Raw genomic sequence first — 21456 nt, forward strand, 5'->3', positions numbered from 1 at the left:
GCATAAAACATGTGCCAAATCAACATGCAGATCCAGCTTAGACCTTCTTTGGCAACCCTGAGTGAAACCAGGGAGAAGATGGGTAAACCCTAAACCTGACCCTACAGATGGCCGCCTCAGTTTGTTGTAGTACTTTTTCCATTTTGTAATGAAGTATATAATTAAATCAAAAATATTTTTAATTGTTTTCATATGCTGTGGAGAGCAGACTGAGTCCATGTGTGTGAATGAGAGGGAGCCCAGTGGAATAGTGCAGTTCCAAGGAGTAGAAGTGGTGAAAGTAGATGAGTTTAAATATTTTGGTCAACTGTTCAAAGTAATGGAGAGTGTGGTAGAGAGGTGAAGAAGAGAGTGCAGGCAGGGTGGAGTGGGTGGAGAAAGGTGGCAGGAGTGATTTGTGACCGAAGAATATCAGCAAGAGTGAAGGGGAAAGTTTACAAAACAGTAGTGAGACCAGCTATGTTGGACGGCTTAGAGACGGTGGCACTAACAAAAAGACAGGTGGTGGACATGTTGAGATTCTCTTTGGGAGTGATGAGGATGGACAAGATTAGGAATGAACATATCAGAGGGACAGCTCAGGTGGGACGGTTTGAAGACAAAGTCATAGATGTGAGATTGAGATGGTTTGGACGTGCAGAGGAGGGACCCAGGGTATATAGGGAGAAGGATGCTGAGGATGGAGCCACCAGGCAGGAGGAGAAGAGGGAGGACAAAGAGGAGGTTTATGGATGTGCTGAGGGAGGACATGCAGGCAGTGTTGTGGAAGTTCACACTTTTCATGAACTAGTTCAACGTTCATTTCACACATGTTCAAAGTGAACTGTTCACGTTCATAGCTCACCATTTCAATTTTGAACTAATTCAAAGTTCAGTTCATTTTTTTTAGGTGAGAAATTAAAATGAAAGACTGAACTTGTTTTTCAAACTATGACTTCAATCACTATGCCGACCTTCGAGACTAAAACTGTCACTGTAGATCTTAAATTCTATCACACAAAATGGAAGTTTTTGCATTCATAGTATGGACAAAGGACGAAAAAAATTATTTGTTTTTGGTTATTTGCCTGTTGCCCCAATAATGTTCCTCTACAAAAGGACCAGAAAAGAAATGCATCATAAAAAAACATAGTACATTTTAGTGTGACAAACGGGCATCTTTGTCAAACAGCTTGAGGTACGAATGTTTCAGATTAAAGTGCTGAAAAACAAAAAGGCTATGGTGTCATACTGCATTTAAACACAAACTCTTTTTTTACTTTTCTATCAACTAATGCACCCCGTAAACTAGAAGTACCTCTGTATTGGGAAGGTGAATACTCAAAAACACTGAGTACACACACACACACACACACACACACACATATATATATATATATATATATATATATATATATATATATATATATATATATACATACGAGGTCTGTGATGAAAAAAGTGTTCCTTTTTATTTTTTTCAAAAAATAAATGGATTTGATTCATATGTTTTTACGTCAGACATGCTTGAACCCTTGTGCACATGCGTGAGTTTTTTCACGCGTGTCGGTGACGTCATTCGCCTGTGGGCAGGCCTTGAGTGAGGAGTGCTCCACCCCACCCGTCAGAATCTCTTTGTCTGAATAGCCACTGCGGACGGCGCGCGTTTCTTTATCAACATTTTTTCTGGACCCGTGAGGGATATCCGAGTGGACACTACTCGAGAAATTAAGATGGTTTTCGGTGAAAAGTTTAACGGCTGATGAGAGATTATGGGGTGTTTCTGTCGCTGTAAGGACTTCCCACGGAGCGGGACATCACGCAGCGCTTCCAGGCGCCGTCGTCGGCCTGTTTCGACCTGAAAACATCCTAATTTAAGGCTTAATTCACCCAGGACGTCGTGAGAGAACAGAGAAGATGCAGAAGAGGCCGGCATGAGGATTTTATGCGGACATTCCACTGTTTAAGGACATTTTGTAATGAAAGACGTGCGCGCAAAATTCGCCGAGTTGTTTCCGTGACGACTCGGCGAATCTGTGTGGGCCGCGACAGGAAAAACACCTCCGTGTTGAAAACCATTTGTAAAATTCAGGCGGCTTTTGATGGCTTTCAACAAGTGAGTAACTGAGAAATTGTTTAACAGCTTGGGCATGTTCCAACTTGCCCGTTAAGGTTTCCAACGGAGGTGTTTTTCCTGTCGCGACCCCCCGCGGGGGTTCTTTCATTACAAAATGTCCGTTAACAGTGGAATGTCCGAATAAACTCCTCATGTAGACTTCTTCTGAAACTTCTCTGTTCTCTGATGACTTACTGGGTCAACAGAGCCTGAAATGTGGAAGTTTTCAATTTGAAACGACGAGACGCTGCCGCCTCGAAGCGCAGATCGCCGTCAGGCACCGTGGGCCGTCCTTACGGCAACACTACCAGACCAAAATCTCTCATCAGCTGTTAAAATTTTTACCGAAAACCATATATATATATATATATATATAAAACCCCTGGCAAAAATTATGGAATCACCGGCCTCAGAGGATGTTCATTCAGTTGTTTAATTTTGTAGAAAAAAAGCAGATCACAGACATGACACAAAACTAAAGTCATTTCAAATGGCAACTTTCTGGCTTTAAGAAACACTGTAAGAAATCAAGAAAAAAAGATTGTGGCAGTCAGTAACAGTTACTTTTTTAGACCAAGCAGAGGAAAAAAATATGGAATCACTCAATTCTGAGGAAAAAATTATGGAATCACCCTATAAATTTTCATCCCCCAAATTAACACCTGCATCAAATCAGATCTGCTCATTGACATTGACCCTATGTGTCTTTTTGCAAGGAATGTCTTTGCAGTTTTTGCTCTATGGCAAGATGCATTATCATCTTGAAAAATGATTTCATCATCCTCAAACATCCTTTCAATTGTCCAAAATATCAACATAAACTTGTGCATTTATTGATGATGTAATGACAGCCATCTCCCCAGTGCCTTTACCTGACATGCAGCCCCATATCATCAATGACTGTGGAAATTTACATGTTCTCTTCAGACAGTCATCTTTATAAATCTCATTGGAACGGCACCAAACAAAAGTTCCAGCATCATCACCTTGCCCAATGCAGATTCGAGATTCATCACTGAATATGACTTTCATCCAGTCATCCACAGTCCACAATTGCTTTTCCTTAGCCCATTGTAACCTTGTTTTTTTCTGTTTAGGTGTTAATGATGCCTTTCGTTTAGCTTTTCTGTATGTAAATCCCATTTCCTTTAGGCGGTTTCTTACAGTTCGGTCACAGACGTTGACTCCAGTTTCCTCCCATTCGTTTCTCATTTGTTTTGTTGTACATTTTTCGATTTTTGAGACATATTGCTTTAAGTTTTCTGTCTTGACACTTTGATGTCTTCCTTGGTCTACCAGTATGTTTGCCTTTAACAACCTTCCCATGTTGTTTGTATTTGGTCCAGAGTTTAGACACAGCTGACTGTGAACAACCAACATCTTTTGCAACATTGCGTGATGATTTACTCTCTTTTAAGAGTTTGATAATCCTCTCCTTTGTTTCAATTGATATCTCTCGTGATGGAGCCATGATTCATGTCAGTCCACTTGGTGCAACAGCTCTCCAAGGTGTGATCACTCCTTTTTAGATGCAGACTAACGAGCAGATCTGATATGATGCAGGTGTTAGTTTTGGGGATGAAAATTTACAGGGTGATTCCATAATTTTTTCCTCAGAATTGAGTGATTCCCTATTTTTTTCCTCTGCTTGGTCTAAAAAAGTAACTGTTACTGACTGCCACAATCTTTTTTTCTTGATTTCTTATAGTGTTTCTTAAAGCCAGAAAGTTGCCATTTGAAATGACTTTATTTTGTGTCATGTCTGTGATCTGCTTTTTTTCTACAAAATTAAACAACTGAATGAACATCCTCCGAGGCCGGTGATTCCATAATTTTTGCCAGGGGTTGTGTGTGTGTGTATATATATATATATATATATATATATATATATATATATATATATATATATATATATAAGGATTCTTATTTTGCTATGTTCCATTAATGTTGTAATACGGAAAATAGTTGGGCAGCAAGAACAAGCGTTGCAATAGTGTTTAGACGTTTAATAAATCAGTGTGTTACATCCATTTGAACAGAAAATATCTTAATGGTCTTATTTTTTTTAATCATGTACCCTTTTGAAGCTCTGTGGCTCCGTCTCGCTGCACTATTTAAAACACACACACAAGGAAACCCAATGTTGCAGTAAGTTCCACAGACTCAGTTCACTGTTCACAGTTTCTTGGCGTTCAGTAACAGTTGCTTTTCGAAGTTTGCATCTCCCAATCTGTTTCTCCTGGGCCTAAATATCTGGTCACCAGTGCTGAAGAGCCTCTCCACCGGAGCACTTGATGGGATGGCTGTGTTCTATTTGATGAAGAGCTTTTTCAGTTTGGGTGGCAGCAGTGAACTCATCAGTGGGCGGGGCGTCCAGGTAGACGTCCACCTCAGACTGAGTGACGGTTGATGGGCTTCAACTGAACTTGAAAAAGGATGAAGCACTGCTTTTCCTCTCAAGGTCATGAGAGGTCTGGTCTTGATCAGACTCATTAGTCACGTTGACAGATTGCTTGATGGTTTCAACATCCGTCGGTACTGCGATCGCTTAATGTCATCCTCTGCCCAGTCCAGCTGGAACACTGGGAGTCGTGTAGCTGCCAGAATGTGCTCTTTTTATCATGTATGCCTTCCAGCCTTCTAGAGAGTGACTGCATCATGTTTTGGATGAGGGGATGGCATGCAGTCAGACCTTGTGTCGCTGTGGGCTTCAAACTCTCATCCAACATTCAAATCATTTTTCAGTTGCACGATGGCAGGAACCACCAGGTACCCAAAGAATGTGTTTTTCCCCCTGAAGGATGTTCAGCGCAAACGCTCAGGGACCCATCACACTCACAAACCTGTGGATGAAGTCGATTTCTTCTGGAGTGAAAGGAAGAAGGCCAGACTCATCACAGACGGTGTGCAGAAGGAGTCTGCCTTCGTGAAGGTACACGTCTGCCTGGTTGCAAACCAGTCACTAGTTTTATGAAGGAGGGTTTTTCAACCTGACTCAGAGGCTGTAAATCTCCAACAGTGCAGTCTATGATCAGTCTGTCTGCCTGTCGCTGGGAGATCATACCCCTGAGGGTCTTCTCGCCCTTTCCCTTTCGACCCTCCAGGACTTGCATATATGCTTTCATACTGGACGGATGCTTCAACTCAACGTGTCGTTTCAAATTCAACATTGAGGTTGTTGATGTTCAAACTTTTTTCAGCGCAGGTGGACGTAAATGACGTAAGGTCAGACAGGAAATCTCACACATCTCTCGAGATTAAATGTGACTTCAGGAGTAAACACAAGGACATAGTTTGTGGACTATTTACAACAGAGGGAAAGACAACACAAAGAAAAGCTGTTCTTTAAAGGAATGGAGACACCGCACCAGAACAGCCGTTTTGAATTTACATTTCACTCCATGCGTCCGTCACCTCGCTTTCTGATTGGCTGCACGTCACATTCAGCAGGCTGCGTGCTCATTTGTGGTTGGAGGGACACAACACACGCTGAGATATCAGGCCAAGACACTCCAAGTGCAAGAGCAGGTCGTGTGTCTCGAATCATCAGGAGAAAAATTCCCTAACGTTTAAATGGCCCTCAACATTGACATTTGTCATTCGTTTCACACAATCTCAACAAATTCACATTCATGTTCTTTATTTACAAATGTGCTGCGTTCAAAGTTCACAGAAAAAAGAATGTGATCAATGAACGCGTTCTTTTGAACTCATTCATGCACAATACTGCATGCAGGTGGTTGGTGAGACAGACGAAGATACAGAGAACAGGGTGAGATGGAAACCATTGATCTGCTGTGGCGCCCCCTAATGGGAGCAGCTGAAAAAAGATTTCAATGAACTCTCATCAGGGGTCAGTGATCCTCACTGGTCTAGAAACCTTTAGTAAAAACATGTCATTTCACCATATGGTTGCTGTCCACGATTGAATCTGACTGGACTCCAACACTGTTTTGAAGGAGTTTGGACATAACATACGAAGTGAAGAGCATAATGGGACACGAGAAATGGTCTGAATATGGGAGTTCCTTCATACAGATACTTTGTCATTGTAACAAGTACAATGAAAGGTAAAGTGCAACCTCTCAGTGCCAACATAAACCTGACCAAACCACACACAGATTTTAAAGGTCCCATCCTGTCTATGGCTGATGCTGAGACCCTGATCCATGCATTTATCTCTTCTAGATTGGACTACTGCAATGTTCTATTTTCTGGTTTACCACAGTCCAGCATTATGGCTCTCCAATTGGTTCAAAATGCTGCAGCCAGATTTTTGACACAAAGCAGAAAGTTTGATCACATTACACCCATTTTACGTCTCTTCACTGGCTTCCTGTCCCAGTGAGATCAGATTTTAAGGTTCTGCTACTAACCTATAAAACTGTTCATGGACTTTGCTCTCAGACTGCAGGCTTACTTGTAGTTCCTAGGGTTTGTAAGAGTAGAATGGGAGGCAGAGCCTTCAGCTTTCAGGCTCCTCTCCTGTGGAACCAGCTCCCAATTCAGATCAGGGAGACAGACACCCTCTCTACTTTTAAGATTAGGCTTAAAACTTTCCTTTGTGCTAAAGCTTATAGTTAGGGCTGGATCAGGTGACCCTGAACCATCCCTTAGTTATGCTGCTATAGACGTAGACTGCTGGGGGGTTCCCATGATGCACTGAGTGTTTCTTTCTCTTTTTGCTCTGTATGCACCACTCTGCATTTAATCATTAGTGATTGATCTCTGCTCCCCTCCACAGCATGTCTTTTTCCTGGTTCTCTCCCTCAGCCCCAACCAGTCCCAGCAGAAGACTGCCCCTCCCTGAGCCTGGTTCTGCTGGAGGTTTCTTCCTGTTAAAAGGGAGTTTTTCCTTCCCACTGTAGCCAAGTGCTTGCTCACAGGGGGTCGTTTTGACCGTTGGGGTTTTTACATAATTATTGTATGGCCTTGCCTTACAATATAAAGCGCCTTGGGGCAACTGTTTGTTGTGATTTGGCGCTATATAAATAAAATTGATTTGATTTGATGGACTGGCACCTCCCTACATAGCTGACCTAATTAAACCCTACATACCGGCCCGGGCTCTGCGTTCTCAGGGGGCAGGACTAGGGATGGGTACTGATAAGATTTTATCGATACCATTATCGATTCCGCTTACTGATCCCATTCCTTATCGATAGCTCTTGTGAATTTTCTGTGTACTAAATGTAGGCTTTACAGGTTTTACAAGTATATGTCAACAACATTTTATTGACTCTTAAATAAATATGAAATTGGTCACTGGATCCTTGATCTCTGGACATAAATAGAAATAAAGAACATTTGTTGTTTTTGTCAAAAGCATTTCCTTTCAGACATTACTGGCATGAATGTCTTTCCACACATCTTAGCTGAGCTTTTGCAGCTGCTATGCTGCATGTCAGGATGTAATTCATAAAGAATGCAGGACGTCTCATTTTGGGAAGAAAAAACATTTTTTAGTCGATTGAAGTTTATTGTCTGTATTACAGCGTTTGGAAAGAGGTGTCATTTTATTTAAAGCATCAATTCCTTTTGAAGTTAATTCCGACCGGACTGCGTTTGGAGCTGTGCAAACGGAACGGAGGACAATTCTCGTTTCTCGACTGCAACAAGACAAGAGTCCCAGTTAGTGACTTTAATCAGCACAAAGGTGACTTACGGTTGACATATTTTAATGGCTTTGAGAGGAGTTAAGAAGCGGACTTGCTGCTTCTGAAGAGCAGGGAATCAAAGAACCTATGAGGCAGCGGATCGAAGCATTGCTTCGATCTGCTCTGAAGGACCGATAAGAGAATCATTAAGCAAAAAGACTATTGATATCGGTGGATCAAATCATTTCTTTATGATAACCGAAAAGAATCGGTTCTTGATACCCAACCCTTTGGAGGACTACTTTGTGTCCCTAAGGTGAATAAGAAGTCTGCAGGTCACAGAGCTTTCTCTTATCGTGCCCCTGTTCTGTGGAATGATCTCCCTGCATCAATAAAACAGTCAGATTCTGTGGAGACTTTCAAGTTCAGACTTAAGACGCACTTATTTTCCCTTTCGTATGACTAACATACTGGCATAGTATGTTTCTATGCTTTTTACTCTTTTAATTCAGTTTATTAGTAAACGGAGCGTGCCACAGCCTCAACTTTATCTAAAGTCTGGGTCTGTTAGTAAAGTTTAGGGCTAGTGGCTGGCGATCACCTCAGTATTTCTTCTGTTTTTCTTGTTTAATGCTGACAAATTATACTGTATTTCTTGTCTTTCTGATGCCTGATTCTGTTTTTTCTCTCTGTTTAAGATGCAGCTCCATCCAGAGATGGGTGTGGTATTTGTGCTGGAGACCCTCCTGTCCTGTGCACCAACAGCATTTCCTGTATATTTGTTTTGTAATTTGCGTCTGTATCAAGGTCCAAGCAGAGGGTCACCTCTTTGAGTCTGGTCTGCTTGAGGTTTCTTCCTCAAATCATCAGAGGGAGTTTTTTTCTTACCACTGTCACCTGTGTTCTTGCTCTGGGGGTTGGTAAGGTTAGACCTTACTTGTGTGAAGCACCTTGAGGCGCTATATAAATGAAAATAAGGTCTGGAGAACAAAAGAAAAACAAATGTAAAATTTCACAGAAAGAAAGCGGTGTGTTGAGAGCACAAACTAAAGAATAAAAAAAATTCTAAGAATGTAGTAGCAAATTAGAGACTGCATACAAAAAAATGAGAAAAGTATGTACAAAACTGTTTATATTTCAGTGGCAGTGCATATAGCACATAAACAAATATTGTACTCATTCCAAGTGTGTCACGTGACCTGGCTGTTTGGGACGAGTCCTTTAGGATGAGGGACGAGTCCTTTAGGATGGTGTTGGCTCTCCTGAGACAGTCTTAGCCATGAAGGTCCCCCAGTGTGGGTAGAGGGCACCCAGTGATCTTCTCTTGAGCTCTTTCCTGTTTGTCCCCGTGCAGCTGGTAAACTACACAAAGGCAGTATGTGAAGATGTTCTCCATGGCAGAGCAAAAAAAGACACCAGACATCTCTGGTTGATGTTATTTTTCCTGAGGACTCTCAGAAAGTGGAGTCTTTGCTGTCAGTTTCTCCTCTATGTGGACTCCCAGGAAACTGAAGTCCCTGACCCTTTCCACACAGGTCCCCCCAGTGATGACGGGCTGAATGTCTGTCTGTTTCTCTTGAAGTCTATAATTAGCTCCTTGGTTTAGGATGTGTTCAGGAGCAGGCTATTTTCTCTACACCACAACGTCAGCTGTTCCACCTCCTCCTGGTAGGTGGATTCATCTCCTCCAGTGATATAACCACTGTGGTGTTGTCCACATACTTAATGAAGGTGTTGCTGGTGTAGACGGGGTGCAATCAGAGGATGAAGAGCAGTGGGCTCAGCACGCAGCCTTGAGGGGAACCGGTGCTGAGTGTGAGAGCTGTGAATATGTGAGGGCCAATCCTGACTCTCTGTGAGCCATCTGACAGAAAGTCCTTAATCCAACGACATGTGGAATGAGGTAGACCGAGGTTCAGCAGGTTCCTCACAAGGCCACGGGGGAGGATGGTGTTGAATGCTGAACTATGATCCACGAAGAGAAGACGGTCGTAGTTACCCTGTTGCTCCAGGTGGGTCTGCGTGTTGCGGAGGGCAGAGGTCAAGGTGTCCTCTGTTGACCTGTAGGCCTTGTAAATGAGTTGGTTTGGGTCTGAAGTGGGGGTTAGGAATGACATGATGAGACACTTCATCACCACCGGTGTGAGTGCAACAGGCTGGTCTTTCAGCACCCATCTGGAGACCCTGTCATGGTCCATTTTTTGTGTGGGTTGACCCCCCTCAGCATGTGCCTCACCTCATGCTCCCCATCGTGAAGACGTTAGCTGAAAAGTTCTCAGAATGTTTTAGAGGGAAGTGTTTTTTTTGGTTCCCAGAACATTTGACTGTAACATTAGTACAAATGTTTTGAGACTGTTAGGCCAAACATTCTGGGAACACTGAAAGAAATTTGGAGTTAGAAAGACAGTGAGACTCAAATTAATATATTTGTCAAATTTCTCTTAACTGCAAACATGACCTGTCAATCAATCAATCAATTCAATCAATTTTATTTATATAGCGCCAAATCACAACAAACAGTTGCCCCAAGGCGCTTTATATTGTAAGGCAAGGCCATACAATAATTATGTAAAACCCCAACGGTCAAAACGACCCCCTGTGAGCAAGCACTTGGTGACAGTGGGAAGGGAAAAACTCCCTTTTAACAAGAAGAAACCTCCAGCAGAACCAGGCTCAGGGAGGGGCAGTCTTCTGCTGGGACTGGTTGGGGCTGAGGGAGAGAACCAGGAAAAAGACATGCTGTGGAGGGGAGCAGAGATCAATCACTAATGATTAAATGCAGAGTGGTGCATACAGAGCAAAAAGAGAAAGAAACACTCAGTGCATCATGGGAACCCCCCATCAGTCTAAGTCTATAGCAGCATAACTAAGGGATGGTTCAGGGTCACCTGATCCAGCCCTAACTATAAGCTTTAGCAAAAAGGAAAGTTTTAAGCCTAATCTTAAAAGTAGAGAGGGTGTCTGTCTCCCTGATCCAAATTGGGAGCTGGTTCCACAGGAGAGGAGCCTGAAAGCTGAAGGCTCTGCCTCCCATTCTACTCTTACAAACCCTAGGAACTACAAGTAAGCCTGCAGTCTGAGAGCGAAGCGCTCTATTGGGGTGATATTGTACTATGAAGTCCCTAAGATAAGATGGGACCTGATTATTCAAAACCTTATAAGTAAGAAGAAGAATTTTAAATTCTATTCTAGAATTAACAGGAAGCCAATGAAGAGAGGCCAATATGGGTGAGATATGCTCTCTCCTTCTAGTCCCCGTCAGTACTCTAGCTGCAGCATTTTGAATTAACTGAAGGCTTTTCAGGGAACTTTTAGGACAACCTGATAATAATGAATTACAATAGTCCAGCCTAGAGGAAATAAATGCATGAATTAGTTTTTCAGCATCACTCTGAGACAAGACCTTTCTAATTTTAGAGATATTGCATAAATGCAAAAAAGCAGTCCTACATATTTGTTTAATATGCGCATTGAATGACATATCCTGATCAAAAATGACGCCAAGATTTCTCACAGTATTACTAGAGGTCAGGGTAATGCCATCCAGAGTAAGGATCTGGTTAGACACCATGTTTCTAAGATTTGTGGGGCCAAGTACAATAACTTCAGTTTTATCTGAGTTTAAAAGCAGGAAATTAGAGGTCATCCATGTCCTTATGTCTGTAAGACAATCCTGCAGTTTAGCTAATTGGTGTGTGTCCTCTGGCTTCATGGATAGATAAAGCTGGGTATCATCTGCGTAACAATGAAAATTTAAGCAATGCCGTCTAATAATACTGCCTAAGGGAAGCATGTATAAAGTGAATAAAATTGGTCCTAGCACAGAACCTTGTGGAACTCCATAATTAACCTTAGTCTGTGAAGAAGATTCCCCATTTACATGAACAAATTGTAATCTATTAGATAAATATGATTCAAACCACCGCAGCACAGTGCCTTTAATACCTATGGCATGCTCTAATCTCTAATAAAATTTTATGGTCAACAGTATCAAAAGCAGCACTGAGGTCTAACAGAACAAGGACAGACATGAGTCCACTGTCTGAGGCCATAAGAAGATCATTTGTAACCTTCACTAATGCTGTTTCTGTACTATGATGAATTCTAAACCCTGACTGAAACTCTTCAAATAGACCATTCCTCTGCAGATGATCAGTTAGCTGTTTTACAACTACCCTTTCAGGAATTTTTGAGAGAAAAGGAAGGTTGGAGATTGGCCTACAATTAGCTAAGATAGCTGGGTCAAGTGATGGCTTTTTAAGTAATGGTTTAATTACTGCCACCTTAAAAGCCTGTGGTACATAGCCAACTAATAAAGATAGAGTGATAATATTTAAGATCGAAGCATTAAATAATGGTAGGGCTTCCTTGAGCAGCCTGGCAGGAATGGGGTCTAATAGACATGTTGATGGTTTGGAGGAAGTAACTAATGAAAATAACTCAGACAGAACAATCAGAGAGAAAGAGTCTAACCAAATACCGGCATCACTGAAAGCAGCCAAAGATAACGATACGTCTTTGGGATAGTTATGAGTAATTTTTTCTCTAATAGTTAAAATTTTATTAGCAAAGAAAGTCATGAAGTCATTACTAGTTAAAGTTAAAAGGACTACTCGGCTCAACAGAGCTCTGACTCTTTGTCAGCCTGGCTACAGTGCTGAAAAGAAACCTGGGGTTGTTCTTATTTTCTTCAATTAGTGATGAGTAGTAAGATGTCCTAGCTTTACGGAGGGCTTTTTTATAGAGCAACAGACTCTTTTTCCAGGCTAAGTGAAGATCTTCTAAATTAGTGAGACGCCATTTCCTCTCCAACTTACGGGTTATCTGCTTTAAGCTGCGAGTTTGAGAGTTATACCACGGAGTCAGGCACTTCTGATTTAAGGCTCTCTTTTTCAGAGGAGCTACAGCATCCAAAGTTGTGCTCAATGAGGATGTAAAACTATTGACGAGATACTCTATCTCACTTACAGAGTTTAGGTAGCTACTCTGCACTGTGTTGGTATATGGCATTAGAGAACATAAAGAAGGAATCATATCCTTAAGCCTAGTTACAGCGCTTTCTGAAAGACTTCTAGTGTAATGAAACTTATTCCCCACTGCTGGGTAGTCCATCAGAGTAAATGTAAATGTTATTAAGAAATGATCAGACAGAAGGGAGTTTTCAGGGAATACTGTTAAGTCTTCAATTTCCATACCATAAGTCAGAACAAGATCTAAGATATGATTAAAGTGGTGGGTGGACTCATTTACATTTTGAGCAAAGCCAATTGAGTCTAATAATAGATTAAATGCAGTGTTGAGGTTGTCATTCTCAGCATCTGTGTGGATGTTAAAATCGCCCACTATAATTATCTTATCTGAGCTAAGCACTAAGTCAGACAAAAGGTCTGAAAATTCACAGAGAAACTCACAGTAACGACCAGGTGGACGATAGATAACAACAAATAAAACTGGTTTTTGGGACTTCCAATTTGGATGGACAAGACTAAGAGACAAGCTTTCAAATGAATTAAAGCTCTGTCTGGGTTTTTGATTAATTAATAAGCTGGAATGGAAGATTGCTGCTAATCCTCCGCCCCGGCCCGTGCTACGAGCATTCTGGCAGTTAGTGTGACTCGGGGGTGTTGACTCATTTAAACTAACATATTCATCCTGCTGTAACCAGGTTTCTGTAAGGCAGAATAAATCAATATGTTGATCAATTATTATATCATTTACTAACAGGGACTTAGAAGAGAGAGACCTAATGTTTAATAGACCACATTTAACTGTTTTAGTCTGTGGTGCAGTTGAAGGTGCTATATTATTTTTTCTTTTTGAATTTTTATGCTTAAATAGATTTTTACTGGTTATTGGTGGTCTTGGAGCAGGCACCGTCTCTACGGGAATGGGGTAATGAGGGGATGGCAGGGGGAGAGAAGCTGCAGAGAGGTGTGTAAGACTACAACTCTGCTTCCTGGTCCCAACCCTGGATAGTTACGGTTTGGAGGATTTAAGAAAATTGGCCAGATTTCTAGAAATGAGAGCTGCTCCATCCAAAGTGGGATGGATGCCGTCTCTCCTAACAAGACCAGGTTTTCCCCAGAAGCTTTGCCAATTATCTATGAAGCCCACCTCATTTTTTGGACACCACTCAGACAGCCAGCAATTCAAGGAGAACATGCGGCTAAACATGTCACTCCCGGTCCGATTGGGGAGGGGCCCAGAGAAAACTACAGAGTCCGACATTGTTTTTGCAAAGTTACACACCGATTCAATGTTAATTTTAGTGACCTCCGATTGGCGTAACCGGGTGTCATTACTGCCGACGTGAATTACAATCTTACCAAATTTACGCTTAGCCTTAGCCAGCAGTTTCAAATTTCCTTCAGTGTCGCCTGCTCTGGCCCCCGGAAGACAACTGACTATGGTTGCTGGTGTCGCTAACTTCACATTTCTCAAAACAGAGTCGCCAATAACCAGAGTTTGATCCTCGGCGGGTGTGTCGAGTGGGGAAAAACGGTTAGAAATGTGAATGGGTTGGCAGTGTACACGGGGCTTCTGTTTAGGGCTACGCTTCCTCCTCACAGTCACCCAGTCAGCCTGCTTTCCCGGCTGCTCGGGATCTGCCAGAGGGAAGCTAATGGCGGCTAAGCTACCTTGGTCCGCACCAACTACAGGGGCCTGGCTAGCTGTAGAATTTTCCACGGTGTGGAGCCGAGTCTCCAATTCGCCCAGCCTGGCCTCCAAAGCTACGAATAAGCTACACTTATTACAAGTACCATTACTGCTAAAGGAGGCCGAGGAATAACTAAACATTTCACACCCAGAGCAGAAAAGTGCAGGAGAGACAGGATAAGGCGCCATGCTAAACCGGCTAAGAGCTAGTAGCTGCGCTAAGCTAGCGGATTCCTAAAAACACACAAAGTGAATAATGTGTAAATAATTTAGAGGTGATTCAGCAGAGGGAGTGCTTTAGTTAAGGCACGTGAAGATTACACTGGGAAACAAATCGTAATCTAGATAACTAGATCAATCTAACTGCGCAGATTAAACAGCTAACAGATACAGAAAAACACCGCTGTGCTCCGGAACAGGAAGTGATACAATACCGCAGTGAGAGCCAACCACCAGTAGAGGCCAGTAGAGGATAAGCTCTCAATATATTAAAGGAAGTAATAACATCATGAAAACATTGTAGTAATATTTCTGATAATCATAACCAATATACAACGTTACCAAAATGTTACATGTTAGTTGAGTATGGAAATAAAAGATATGATCAGAATTTTGAGCTTTTCTCACTTTCTTATACACACTATTACTTTGAACACAACTACACACACATATATATATATATATATATATTTTTATATATATATATATACACACACACATTTTTTTTTTTTCAGTTTACAGTCAGGGTTTGTGACCTGTAACTGTGTTTTTGACAGGACTGAGCGGAGGCGAGGCTCAGACAGAGGCTGGACACAAATGCAGGCTCGCAACAGGATGTATGAGTAAAGGATGGTTTAGTTCAGGCCTGGGTTCAGTAACAGGAAGGCAGTCTGTGGAGCAAAAGTACCAGGCAGGGACAAGACAGAGGACGTGGTCAAAAACAAGCAGGGTCAGTACACGAGCGAACAGAGGCGTCGGGGCTGAGACAAAAAGCAGGATCCAGTACACAGAGCAGAATCAAAAAAACACGGCTTGACATAAACAGGACGAGAACAAAGTGCTGATAAGTGAGTGAATCAACAAACGAGCAGGGAGAAAGTGAACTGAAGCAGTTTAAATATAGGATAATGAGGTGCACGTGGTGGAGGACGGGCCTGGAAGGGGGCGTGGTCAGGTGTAAACTAAGAGAGAAAAGAGATGCAAGAAGGCAGTGACAAATGGGCAAGGAAATGACAGACAAATGGGGCGTGGCCAACAGTGATGAGAAAGTGCAGGTGCAAAAAGAGAGTGCCGTGATCAGAAGAAGACAGTGATAACAATGAAGCTGGGAGTGAACACGTGAGAACTGAGAAGAGTGCAGACACGGAGCAGACGAGGACAGGATGAGACAGACAGGTGCAAGTGAGCAGTGAAGAGAATTACAGACAAGACAACTAAAGATCATACAAGAAAAACATGAACACAAATCTAAACTTGAACAGGACTGAAAAGCAAACCAGAAGATGATAAACAGAATAATAGGAAATTAAACACTATGACAAAACTAAAGTGGAACAGACAGACAAAAACTATAAGAAAAACAGAAACTAAGTGATAACAAAACCTGGCATCACAGTACGACATATTACAGAAATGAGAACAGCAAAAAATAGGCAAACAATAACTAATTGATAAACTATGAAAACACAGACTGACAGAACAAAACTAGAACGGAACTGGAACATGGCTGAAGAATAAAAGTAACAAAGAAAGAAAGTAACAAAGCAAAAATAGAACATAGAATAAACACATGATGAAAATAACAATTAATAAAACAAAGCTGGGGCAGAAGGAGCAGAACCAAAGAAAGAGGGGAAATAAGGACTGAAGCCTGGAACTGGGCGGGGCATGACAGTTTTTAACTGTGGTGTTCAGCACCACACAGGTCAGACTAAACCTTTGGTCTAACTAAGTCTTTGGTCTCACCTGGAGGAAGAAAGAGAGTTGCAGTGAGTCTCTCCTCTGTAACTGGTATCCTCCGGACGCCGGGCGCCATGTACCAACGCTCCACCACCACACTGGCCAGTGGAGTCTGATCCATGAAGCCCTCAGACTGGTGACTCTGGTACACAGAAATCTTGAACACCATGGGAGTCTGGACATTCATCTTCCTCAGCCTAAAGGACAGCAGAACGTTACCTCTGATTCTGACTCTGTACTGATCAGTGTCTCCTTTCAACCTCCAATTCTGTCTACCTGAGTTCAGGTAGGCTGCCTGGTACTGGTCTGAGGCTCCACAGTAAACCCATTGGTTCAACCCCCAAATATGTTCCACCCAGACTGGGCTCCTCAACAACTGTCAAACAAAAAGAACAAACAATTGTGGATTCTTCAGGTTTTTAATTTTCATCAGCCTTTATAACAGGTCCGGACTGGGAGCGTGCACGGGTGCAGATGCACCACACCGCACAACTACCCCAGATCCACGCAAACATCTGGTCCCCTCACACCTTCAGAGAGCTGCCATCTATCTGTCAAAAGTTCAACAACACATGGGCTTTGTCCTGGCCTTAGTTTTTAAAGTCCCAGAGAGCCGCTTGGCTTTTTACAAAGATTAAAACTCACTGACTGGAATTAAATTCTTACCACCAGAAAAAAGTGGCAAAAGGCACCATGTCCAGATGGTATTTTTTTCATAAGCAGGAAATCGACTGAAAGAGCGCCCACAAACATGTCATCCAGCAGTTTCAGTGTGTGTGGAATTTGTTTCTATGTCAACAGTAAACAGCCAACAACTAGCTTATAATGAACAATGATTTTAAAAACTCAGTAAGAACCAAGCGTGTGTGCAATCTGCTGTCACAGATAAGTTAGAATCTGAGTGACAAACCAAACCTCTCCTGCACCTCCTGAAAAGGTGCTGTAGTGACATCACAGCATCTTTCTGAAAAGTTCAATAAGTTCAGCTCATCTTGCGTAGTTTAGGGAAAATCAAGTTCATGGCCATGAAGGTGAATGTCAAATGTCCAATAAGGCCTGTTTGGACATCTGCAATGCAAAGTGTGTGAGGTGTCCACTGGCCTGTGACTCTCATGGTTTCAAGCCATTCCTCACTGACTTCTACATTAAGCTTCCAGCTATGTACAGTAGAGAGCGGCCAATGGACTGCATTTATATAGTGTTTTCCATCTGCATCAGGCACTCAAAGAGCTTTACAATGATGCCTCACATTCACTTATTCAGAGAGACATATTCACACACTGATGTCAGGGTGCTGCCATGCAAGTTGCTCAATACACACAGGGAGCAACTTAAGGACCTTGCCCAAGGGCCCTTAGTGATTTTGGATGGGTAGTGAACTGAGGATCCTCTGGTCTGAAGCCCAACGCTTAACCTCTAGACAATCACCTCCCCACAGGTGATGCCCACAGACCGACACTGGGCCTCCCAGTGTGCAAATGGTGCAATCCAACATGAGTGAGTATTAAGTGAACACAAGGATTTACTTGCAAATGACGATAGTTGGTTCATAATCCAATTCCAATTATCAAGAACACTGTTACTGGAGTTGTGCACAGAACTGCAGCTGGCCCAGAGTGCAACAGGGCAAGGAGCCAGGGGTCGTCTGTGTTCACACAGGTGCTGACCACGCTGGGCTTCCTGGGAACAGGGCATTCCAGCGGGAGCTGGCTAATCGGTCAAGAGTGTGTCAGTCAACCTTGAGCTGAGCCGTGCCAGCTGTGTGGAACACAATCATCAGAATGTCATCCAGGTACATCACATTCCAACATTAAAGCTCAATTTGCAGCAAGAGCCAGTTTCCCAAATGTAATCATAGCTACTGACTGCACACATTTTGTTATAAAGGCATCATCACATGATAAATCTGTTTTTGTTAATGGAAAACATTTTCATTCCATTCATGTTCAAATCATATGTGATGCACAAATGCATTGGGTTGGGAAAAGGCTGGGGGCTGGCATGGTGCATGATGGGTGGCTGCTTAGTGAGTATATAGTTTATTCATGTAAGTGTTCACCACCTCACTGTGTTCCTGGTTCAGAAATGTCAAATCACCACCTTCCTGACTCTGGAGCTGCACCACATTAATCTCAAATGCCAGTGATACAAGTAGCATGTTTTGGGGTGGCATCAATGAGGATGTGTCCCGCATAGCTCGTGCCACTGCCTTACCACTCATCATATGATCTATGGAGTTGCTGACACAACAAGTTCTAGAAACTCTTTCAGGTCAGTATTGGACATCAGATGACCAATGCACCCAAGAAAGCTCATGAGTGTATGAAAGCCACGTAAGCTAAAGACAATGGAGTGGAGTTTGCTGTCCTCAGGTTCACTCTGGATTATTGTGAGGGCCTTCCACCACAGTGACTGGTAAAATGTCAGTGTGGGTGTGACTCCAGACTTGTGTGCCTCAGACTCAAATCAGTCACGGGCATGAACACCACAGAAGCTGCCCCTGGATGTTCATTGTGGTGTACCATCTGCATCATGCCAGTCCTGATGGCCTAGGTGACATGAGGTAATCATCTTCAAATACCATAGTGCTGCCATCTGTTGTGAAAAGTTTGGGGGGGGGGGGGGGGGGGTGTCATTGTTTTTATGTTGACTAATTGCATAAAAACAGTCCTCTGCTGAATTACTTACCCTCATAATAAGACAAGTCCATGTTTATGCACCGACATTAGAAACTAGGTGCCAAACTGCAGGATTTGCTTTTTCTATTGATTCTATTGATTTCTCTGGGCCCCTCCCCAATCGGACCGGGAGTGACATGTTTAGCCGCATGTTCTCCTTGAATTGCTGGCTGTCTGAGTGGTGTCCAAAAAATGAGGTGGGCTTCATAGATAATTGGCAAAGCTTCTGGGGAAAACCTGGTCTTGTTAGGAGAGACGGCATCCATCCCACTTTGGATGGAGCAGCTCTCATTTCTAGAAATCTGGCCAATTTTCTTAAATCCTCCAAACCGTGACTATCCAGGGTTGGGACCAGGAAGCAGAGTTGTAGTCTTACACACCTCTCTGCAGCTTCTCTCCCACTGCCATCCCCTCATTACCCCATCCCCGTAGAGACGGTGCCTGCTCCCAGACTACCAATAACCAGCAAAAATCTATTTAAGCATAAAAATTCAAAAAGAAAAAATAATATAGCACCTTCAACTGCACCACAGACTAAAACAGTTAAATGTGGTCTATTAAACATTAGGTCTCTCTCTTCTAAGTCCCTGTTGGTAAATGATATAATAATTGATCAACATACTGATTTATTCTGCCTAACAGAAACCTGGTTACAGCAGGATGAATATGTTAGTTTAAATGAGTCAACACCCCCGAGTCACACTAACTGTCAGAATGCTCGTAGCACGGGCCGGGGTGGAGGATTAGCAGCAATCTTCCATTCCAGCTTATTAATTAATCCAAAACCCAGACAGAGCTTTAATTCATTTGAAAGCTTGTCTCTTAGTCTTGTCCATCCAAATTGGAAGTCCCAAAAACCAGTTTTATTTGTTATTATCTATCGTCCACCTGGTCGTTACTGTGAGTTTCTCTGTGAATTTTCAGACCTTTTGTCTGACTTAGTGCTTAGCTCAGATAAGATAATTATAGTGGGCGATTTTAACATCCACACAGATGCTGAGAATGACAACCTCAACACTGCATTTAATCTATTATTAGACTCTATTGGCTTTGCTCAAAAAGTAAATGAGTCCACCCACCACTTTAATCATATCTTAGATCTTGTTCTGACTTATGGTATGGAAATAGAAGACTTAACAGTATTCCCTGAAAACTCCCTTCTGTCTGATCATTTCTTAATAACATTTACATTTACTCTGATGGACTACCCAGCAGTGGGGAATAAGTTTCATTACACTAGAAGTCTTTCAGAAAGCGCTGTAACTAGGTTTAAGGATATGATTCCTTCTTTATGTTCTCTAATGCCATATACCAACACAGTGCAGAGTAGCTACCTAAACTCTGTAAGGGAGATAGAGTATCTCGTCAATAGTTTTACATCCTCATTGAAGACAACTTTGGATGCTGTAGCTCCTCTGAAAAAGAGAGCTTTAAATCAGAAGTGTCTGACTCCGTGGTATAACTCACAAACTCGTAGCTTAAAGCAGATAACCCGTAAGTTGGAGAGGAAATGGCGTCTCACTAATTTAGAAGATCTTCACTTAGCCTGGAAAAAGAGTCTGTTGCTCTATAAAAAAGCCCTCCGTAAAGCTAGGACATCTTTCTACTCATCACTAATTGAAGAAAATAAGAACAACCCCAGGTTTCTTTTCAGCACTGTAGCCAGGCTGACAAAGAGTCAGAGCTCTATTGAGCTGAGTATTCCATTAACTTTAACTAGTAATGACTTCATGACTTTCTTTGCTAACAAAATTTTAACTATTAGAGAAAAAATTACTCATAACCATCCCAAAGACGTATCGTTATCTTTGGCTGCTTTCAGTGATGCCGGTATTTGGTTAGACTCTTTCTCTCCGATTGTTCTGTCTGAGTTATTCTCATTAGTTACTTCATCCAAACCATCAACATGTTTATTAGACCCCATTCCTACCAGGCTGCTCAAGGAAGCCCTACCATTATTTAATGCTTCGATCTTAAATATGATCAATCTATCTTTGTTAGTTGGCTATGTACCACAGGCTTTTAAGGTGGCAGTAATTAAACCATTACTTAAAAAGCCATCACTTGACCCAGCTATCTTAGCTAATTATAGGCCAATCTCCAACCTTCCTTTTCTCTCAAAAATTCTTGAAAGGGTAGTTGTAAAACAGCTAACTGATCATCTGCAGAGGAATGGTCTATTTGAAGAGTTTCAGTCAGGTTTTAGAATTCATCATAGTACAGAAACAGCATTAGTGAAGGTTACAAATGATCTTCTTATGGCCTCGGACAGTGGACTCATCTCTGTGCTTGTTCTGTTAGACCTCAGTGCTGCTTTTGATACTGTTGACCATAAAATTTTATTACAGAGATTAGAGCATGCCATAGGTATTAAAGGCACTGCGCTGCGGTGGTTTGAATCATATTTGTCTAATAGATTACAATTTGTTCATGTAAATGGGGAATCTTCTTCACAGACTAAAGTTAATTA

General features: G+C 42.2%; 1 protein-coding gene across 1 annotated transcript in view; it reads right to left on the reverse strand.

The window, feature by feature from the left end:
* LOC117516380 (acyl-coenzyme A thioesterase 1-like) overlaps nucleotides 1-21456 on the reverse strand; it is a 128522-nt gene that overhangs the window by 73438 nt on the left and 33628 nt on the right. The window contains exons 3-4 of the mRNA XM_034177351.1: nucleotides 16585-16684; nucleotides 16315-16505 (exon numbers count right to left, since the gene is read on the reverse strand). Of these exons, the coding sequence (XP_034033242.1) occupies nucleotides 16315-16505; nucleotides 16585-16684 (291 nt within the window). The remainder of the gene's footprint in view (nucleotides 1-16314; nucleotides 16506-16584; nucleotides 16685-21456) is intronic.

This window comes from Thalassophryne amazonica, chromosome 8 (assembly GCF_902500255.1).
Source record: "Thalassophryne amazonica chromosome 8, fThaAma1.1, whole genome shotgun sequence".
In the NCBI taxonomy this organism is placed as follows: Eukaryota; Metazoa; Chordata; class Actinopteri; order Batrachoidiformes; family Batrachoididae; genus Thalassophryne; species Thalassophryne amazonica.